General features: G+C 35.8%; 1 protein-coding gene, 1 long non-coding RNA gene and 1 pseudogene across 5 annotated transcripts; 2 read left to right on the forward strand and 1 right to left on the reverse strand.

Annotated features, from left to right (window-relative positions):
* Nucleotides 1-374: 374 nt before the first annotated feature.
* LOC108814865 (uncharacterized) lies at nt 375-3174 on the reverse strand. 4 transcript variants are annotated; one of them, XR_008936880.1, is made up of 7 exons: nt 2593-3174; nt 1908-2029; nt 1628-1824; nt 1499-1549; nt 1208-1283; nt 876-997; nt 375-698 (listed from the first exon to the last, which is right to left on the reverse strand). It is a non-coding gene; the product is annotated as an uncharacterized LOC108814865 (long non-coding RNA). The 4 variants fall into 4 exon arrangements; XR_008936878.1 differs by having other exon boundaries at nt 375-794; nt 1454-1549; XR_008936879.1 differs by having other exon boundaries at nt 375-797; nt 1454-1549.
* A 775-nt stretch (nt 3175-3949) lies between these two features.
* On the forward strand, nt 3950-5744 carry LOC108815682 (WAT1-related protein At5g40240-like; annotated as a pseudogene).
* Nucleotides 5745-6112: 368 nt separating this feature from the next.
* LOC108815681 (WAT1-related protein At5g40240-like) lies at nt 6113-7780 on the forward strand. Its single transcript, XM_018588207.2, has 7 exons — nt 6113-6333; nt 6400-6465; nt 6546-6659; nt 6769-7024; nt 7109-7267; nt 7344-7495; nt 7615-7780. The coding sequence occupies exons 1-7, from the start codon at nt 6119-6121 to the stop codon at nt 7778-7780; spliced, it is 1128 nt and encodes a 375-aa protein (XP_018443709.1). The 5' UTR covers nt 6113-6118.
* The last annotated feature ends 383 nt before the right edge of the window (nt 7781-8163 follow it).

Here is an 8163-nt window from a genome sequence, read left to right on the forward strand (position 1 = left end):
TTATCTTAATTTTAATATTCAGTTAAATCAAATTTATATTAAAATATTAATAAAAAAGGAAATTTATAATATTAATAAAAAATAAATATAATTTATATTTATCTTTTAAAAAATATTTTAAAACTCTTTTACTGCACATGGTGCAGGAAAACACCTAGTACATCGTTAAAAACAATTACGCGCTGAATGTTGTTTGATATATAATGTGCGGTTTTTCTAGGACAATAACTTTCAATCTAGGATACAATTTGATGATCACGCAAACCACTTATCCAGTCGATCATATATTATTGTGGACACTGTACTTCTTTCTTGACCAGCCACAAGATTTCGTTGAGCTCTCTACATATATAAAAAAGTAACGGAGTCTCAAATAGGTATCAGATACAATATCTTTGATTACTCAGTTTTGTGAAACATATACATATTTATCTCAAATAAGCGAAAAACAAAGAATACAATGCAACGAAAGTTTTCAAAGATCATCTTGCTGTTCAGAAACTCTATATCAGATTTGTTCATCTACTTCTCTGGTCGTTTATCCTGTCACAGCGAGCAGTGCCATATCCTCTTCATCAGCTCTAACATCCTTAATCCTTGAAAGCTCTTATTATTTCTCTTCTTGCTGCTCTAGTGATAATAAAAAGTCCGTTTAATAAAGATCCTTATATCTCTTAATCTTGGAGGTGCTTTGACTCCTACAAACAACAAAAAGCAAGAGCCAGAAGGTTTTTATATAAGTTCTTTTCGTCTGACAGTCTCGGTCTGAGTCATGGCATACAAACCCATGATGCCTGCTGGGAATAAAAAGAATCAAGATCAAGACAACTCTGAGTGCTCTCTTTTTTCTGGAGAAAATAGAATTAAGAACATACCTGAGTTTTGGTCATGGAGTGGAAACTGATGAGTTGATCAGACATGTTAGTAGCTTGATGAGAAACCCAAGAATAGTGATCAGCAACAATTGCATCCCAATCCATTTAGTAAGAAACAATTCCTGACATATAAAACTCACAGAATTAACTATATATTAATGGACCAATGCTATAAAGGAGATACATATATAAGCTTAGACGGCTAAACAAACTAAATCACTTGGACTAAAACCAGTGATATATTCATAATTAAAAAAAAGTATGCAGTGTGCAGTATAGGGATGCATATTAATTAAAAAAAGTTTAAAATCACACAAAGAAGGAGCAGAGACCTTAACAACTTGGTGATGTGGCAAACTGTAGCAGTCCCTAGAAGCTTGAACTCGAGCCATTTATGAGCGTATAGAGCTGAAATCAGGCAGAAATAAATACCAACAAAAGGAAAAAGATCTGTCGTTAGATATGATAGGGACCAACCCAAAAAAGATAACAAAACATCAAAACTCTGATCATATGGTTGTAACGAAAATACTCCGGGATTTCTAAGCAAGAGTAAGGATATATGTTTAGAGAATAACCTATCATAACTCTAAATTAAAATAGAGAAGACAGAGATTCTCAACAGATACTTTACGTCACGGTGAACAATCTTCTGTGAATGAAGGTGACTCAACCTGAAAAAGCAACAGAGTTTTTTAAAAGATGCTTCTTCTTAATAAAATCACTGTCAGAAAAGGGAAGGGTGCTAATACCCCCTAGCGAGGTCAAGAGCGAGCTGAACAACAACACTAAATGCTAACTTTCTTCTTCTGTTCTTGATCATGAAGGATTTCAAAGCACCACCTCGAAGTTATTCAACAACAACACAACATATACTGTTTGGCATTGCTAGTGGACCACTCTTTGTTGGTAGTTGTAAACATGATGCACCCATTGTAGCTCCTATGAACTGCAAATTTCAAATGATATCCTCACCATCAATATCTGATAGTGATTGTAAGAAAAGGGTAACTGCGTAAGTAAAATATGTACCTTAGTAACATTTGGATGGTCCAGTTTATGCCAAACAGCAACTTCCTGAGCAAAATCTGCCTTCAAAGACACAATCTCAGCTTCTGAACTATGCCTTTCCTCACCCCAATCAAGCAGCTTCACTGCTCAGTTTTACCACAATGATTAGCTCAATTTAATTACAGTAATAAAGCTTCTTTAAATATTTGCATTCATGGAATCTATTAGCCATTCATCCCCATTTTTTCTCCTTAAATTAAATTCTTGAAAAGGAGAGATTGGGACAACAACAGCTGGAATCACATGAAAGAGATCCACAAAGCAAGAATCATAATTAGCCAAGTAGGCTTTTCTAGTAGCTGAAAAAACTTAAACCCGTGTCGGCTTCACCGAGATCACAAGAGTCACCCACTAACAAAATAAACTAAATTTATTTAGCAAACTTAATCAAAGCTTTTTTTTTCTTTTTCTTTTTCTTCCAGAAATAGATGAATCTGAAAAGCAACTTTTTGTTCAAGTAAAAAGCTGTAAGAAAAAATCAGAGACAGCGACAGAGTACGGCTCAATGTTGTAACTTAAAGTAATCTGATTTAACTGTAAGACTAAAAGTTTCAACGTAAACAACACTTTACAGTTACTAAATCATATAATAAAAAGGGGAAATACTTAGAACGATGGAAGATAAAACGACGGTTAGGTGACTCACCGGCGACATCTTGACCGTCGTAGACACCACGAAGCTCTGTTACTGAAAATTCATTCCAAAAGCTAAAGTCTATTATTTCACTCTTAACATCTGTAAACTCACATGTTTTTATCCCTAACGAAATCAGAGACTTGTTAAAGCTTCAAGTTTTTTTTTTGTTTCACCAGCAATTCTATCCCTAGTAATTGCGAATCTTGTCACTAAAGGTCTCGCTATTAAAAATCTCTCCGGTAAACTTTTGGCGTCGAACGGAAACCTGAAACATGTTCAGAAAAGAGCTAATCAGTCAATGAGGTTGAGAGATAACACTGAAAAAAGTTGTAAAGATGTTCTTCGAGAACATTCTTAAACGTTTGATCAAATTCAAATATCGATTCTAAGAGAGATCAGAATATAGGGTTTTGGTTTGTAGACATGAAAGGGGGAAAATATATGAATAAGGAGAAAAGGAAGGAGGTGAAACGTATTCATTAAGACGATATTGAAGAACTCCACTGATTGATGACAAATAGGCTCAGTAACAGTGAATGTATGAAGAGGAAAGGAGAAGATGAGAACAAAGGAAAGAGACGATATAGTTTCAAAACGGCGTCTATCGTAAGATAACATTAATCTAAGTCCATAACATTAACTGGGCTATGTTTTACGAAACCCAACAGAGAAATGCGATTGAAGCCCAACTGATTTGATTTAAGTGACAAATCTAACATGACAATTTTCTCTTCTCTGATTGGCCTGAATTAAATCGCTGACGTGGACATGCTCTCCTTTGATCTTATTAACTTTTTAATATAGTATTGATTATCTGGTTTGTTAAACCAATCAATTTACAAACCAATTCCCCGTTCAATTTTTAATTTTAGTTAATTTTGTTTGGTTTTATTTAGTTTAATTATCTGGTTTGTTGAACTGAACTTTCAAAACGTTTGAAAACACCAAAGCAAAGTCTCTTTATCAATCATGATCACTGGATTCCGATTCGATTTGTTTTGGGTAGTTTGGTTTGGTTCGGTTCAGATTTGTCTTTATCAATCATCATCATTCAAGCCGAAAATGTCCAAATGGAAGTTATATTCTTCAGTTGGATGGTTGAGCTAATACAGGTCAATAGAGAGCCATATAACGGCTAATATAAATTCTTATGGTGTGTAATACTGCTCAAGTCAAGTTTGGATTCCTATTAATGGACTACTACTATTTTCATATTGTCTTCCACTGATAATATCTTTTGTTCTAAATAAGATAAACGTTACCATTGAGCAAGCGTGGTGGAACTGATCAACCTACAACAGGATTGCTTCTTAAACTCATTTTAGTTAAGAAAGAGTTTATTTTATTTTTTTGAGAACCTATCCACATGAGAGGAGAAGAGACAGAAGCGTGGAGGTACTTTAGAAGAGATGTTGGGCCGTTTGCTGCAATGTTTGCAGTGGAGTGTGCCACGGTTGGGTCAAGCACGGTGTACAAGGCTGCTACCTTAAGAGGATTGAACTTCTATGTCTTTATATTCTACACTTATGCATTTTCAACACTAATCCTTCTTCCACTTTCCATCATCTTTGGAAGGTATTGATCTTTCCTTGTATAAGCTATTTCAAGAAAAAATGAACTCTTTTTATTTTTTTACATATATGTAGATCAAGAAGATTGCCTTCAGTCAAGTCTCCTATCTTCTTCAAGATTCTCTTACTTGGGCTTGTCGGGTAATAATAATATGGTCATGTTTCTAGATTCTATAGGAATTTTCTTGTTCTAGTTTCCTAATCTGGAAGGATCAGTTTCATGGTAGTTTTGGCTGGTTGTAAAGGAATAGAACATAGTTCTCCTACTGTTTCCTCTGCTATCAGCAACCTCACACCAGCTTTTACGTTCACCCTCGCCGTTCTCTTCAGGTTACATCCTTCTCTTTCTTTATGGTAGGCTATTTTCGTAACTCTAACTGGTTCTGGTTCTGGTTCCTTGGGTGACTCTTAAAGGATGGAACAAGTAAGGTTAAGAAGCTCGGCGACTCAGGCTAAAATCATCGGTGCAATAATATCTATATCTGGTGCTCTGGTTGTTGTGCTCTATAAAGACCCCACACTCAGGGCCGGCTCAAAGAATTAGTGGACCCGTGGGTAAAGTAATTTTTTCAAAAAAAAATTACATATATTTACAGATAATTTCAAAAATTGGACCATTATTTCAATATTATTCTTTTAAACTAGGCCCTTTTCTAATACTATTTTTGCAAAAAAAGCATTTGGGCCCTAGGGCGTGGGCCCCCTTGCCCCTATGCCTAAGCCGGCCCTGCCCACACTCCTCGCTACTGCATCTGTCACACCTACAATTTCGCTTCACAAGCATTTGACTTCATCCGACTCAAGCTGGATAATCGGTGGCCTTTTGATTGCTTTACAGTACTTTCTTTCATCAGTCTCGTATATTCTTCAGGTGCAAAAGTACACTTGAAAAGTTGGTTAAAATATTTTTAGGTCGCTGGTGAGTGGTGGTGACACGTTAAAATCTTGCTAACTCGGTAGCAGTTTATATGTTTCAGACTCGAATCATGGAGTTGTACCCTGAAAAAATAACTGTTGTCTTCTTATACAATCTATGCGTAACACTAATCTCAGCACCAGTATGTTTACTGGGGGAAAGAAACTTCACTTCTTGGATTCTTAAACCGGATATTTCACTCGCTGCAATAATGTACTCGGTGAGAATCAGTTCTTACAATCTGCTTTCATGTAATATAACCGGTAAGTTCAGAAAGTAACACTTCGTTTCAGGGAGTTCTCGTTTCGGTATTTAGTGGGCTTACCCATACATGGGGTCTGCATCTGAAGGGTCCAGTATACATATCCTTGTTTAGGCCATTGTCTATTGTTATTGTAGAAAACCGGAGCTTCTAGCACAGTTGGTAAAGGGTTCAGGAGGTATCATTATCTTTCATCTTCTTCTTCTGTAACTTGGCCTCCACGTTCTAGAGAGTAATTATAATTACAAAATGCGTTTGCGTGCAGTGTGATTGGTCAGTGATATTGTGCATGGGATTCTACACGTTGATATGGGGAAAAGCAAGAGAGGATACAACCAAAAATATAGCTGGCTCTGAGGATTACTCACCTTTGCTGCTTACACACATCGTAGAAGATAAAGCCTTGCCATAACGATAGGATTGATGCAACTGAATATTATGCATCGTAAATAATGAAAAGTGGAAGTCTCAAAAACAATACAACTCTGAAAATATTAAAGTTACCAACCATAGCAAATAGAATTTGTAACTTTATAATATTAATAAAATTACCAAAACAATAGTGGTTTGTTTTGATTTCGTTTGGTTTGGTACTTCCATCATTTTTAACGCTCCTTTCCAACCAACTGTCAGCTGAAAACAACGTCTTGTCTGACAAGTGTCTTGGTTGCTAAATATGATCATATAAATACTTAACACACCGACAGCATAACTGCATCTTAACTTATTCTGAGATCAATCTTCTAAGCCACTGATCATATCAATATCATATATATCATATATATCATGAGGCGATCTGGAGAAGAGAAAGTGGCGTGGAGGTACTTCAGCAGAGATGTTGTTCCGTTTACTGCGATGATTACAGTGGAGTGTGCCACTGTTGGGTCCAACACTCTGTTCAAGGCTGCCACTTTGAGAGGATTGAGCTTCTACGTCTTTGTCTTTTACTCGTATCTTGTTTCAACACTTCTTCTTCTTCCATTATCCTTCATCTTTGGAAGGTACCTGATCATCAACTATTTTCCCAGTATAAACTTTTCAAGGATATGAACTTCTTTTGCATGCAGGTCAAAAAGATTGCCTCCATCCAAGTATCCTCTCTTCTTCAAGATTTTCTTAGTTGGGCTTCTCGGGTAATATATAGTAATACTACTGCTTTTAGATTAGTGTTGAATTTTCGGTTGTTTTGGTTTCCTTAACTTGAGGGGAACAGTTTAATATCGCAGATAGCTGGTTGTAAAGGAATAGAATATAGTTCTCCTACTCTGTCCTCTGCTATCAGCAACCTCACACCAGCTTTCACATTCACCCTCGCCGTTATCTTCAGGTTCTAGCTCCTTCTATTTGGCTTTCTTCTGACGTCTGATCGTTACAATCAATCTTATTACCGTGCATGTCACGCTAACTGGTGCTTCTTCCTTGGGTGGCTTTATAAGGATGGAACAAGTGAGGTTAATGAGCTCTGAGACTCAGGCTAAGATCCTTGGTGCAATACTATCTATATCTGGTGCTCTGGTAATTGTGCTCTATAAAGGCCCAAAGGTTCTTGCTGCTGCATCTTTTACACTTCCATCACCTCCTACCATTTCACTTCGCCACCAGCAGATGACTTCATTCGAGTCAAGCTGGATTATCGGAGGACTTTTGCTTGCTTCACAGTATTTTATTATATCAGTCATATATATTCTTCAGGTACAAGTACTTGAAAATTTCATTTAAAAAAAACTTTGGGTTGTTCTTGGCACATTCTTGCTAAGTAGCTGTGTATGGTGTCAGACGTGGATCATGGAAGCATACCCTGAAAAAATAAGAGTAGTCTTCTTCTACAACTTAATTGCAACGCTAATGTCAGCACCAGTGTGTTTCTTTGCGGAAAGCAATTTGACTTCTTGGGTGCTTAAACCAGATATTTCCCTGGCTGCAATCGTATACTCGGTAAGCATCGAATCTTATAATATGCTTCCATTACTGACCATGTTTTAAGCTCAGAAACAAAAACTTTTTATTTCAGGGAGTTTTTGTTTCATTGTTCAGCGCACTTACCCACACATGGGGTCTGCATCTGAAAGGTCCGGTCTATGTATCTTTGTTTAGGCCATTGTCTATTGCTATTGCAGTTGCCATGGGTGCTATATTCCTAGGCGATGCACTTCACCTTGGGAGGTACCTTATCATTCATCTTCTTCATTTCTAACATGTTATGAAGATTTTATCTATGTTATAATAAGCTTTTGATTAAGTAAATACATAATTATATTTTACCATTCATGTGGTTTGGGTAGTGTCATCGGATCAGTGATTTTGTGCTTCGGATTCTACACTGTGATTTGGGGCAAAGCAAGAGAGAATTCAACCAATGCTGTTGCTGGCTGTGAGCATTCACCTCTGCTACTTACACATGTCGCTGAAGACGAGCACTTGTTAGTAAGATATGATTTATGCAAGTGATAATCCTTAAGTTATTAACTAGATTTTGATCCGCTCGACCGAGCGGGTATCAATTTTTATTTTTTTCTTTGTTTATATTAAATATTATACATGGTTTGTAATGTGTGTACTAATATTATATATTTAAAAATAACAATGTTCTTAATTACATCGAATAACTTTTTTTGCGTTCTATAGTAAATTATATGACCATTATTTATTGGACATCATATAAACAAATCAAACATTTATATAATTAGATTTATGTATAAAATATCTAGAAAATAATTTTCTGAATTAAAAGTAAAAAACATATACAAATATGAGTTAGTATGGTATTAAAAATTGATACATTAGTTATAACATTTGTAAAAAAATAAAAATATTATAGACAATTTATTCCA

This window comes from Raphanus sativus, chromosome 7 (assembly GCF_000801105.2).
Source record: "Raphanus sativus cultivar WK10039 chromosome 7, ASM80110v3, whole genome shotgun sequence".
In the NCBI taxonomy this organism is placed as follows: Eukaryota; Viridiplantae; Streptophyta; class Magnoliopsida; order Brassicales; family Brassicaceae; genus Raphanus; species Raphanus sativus.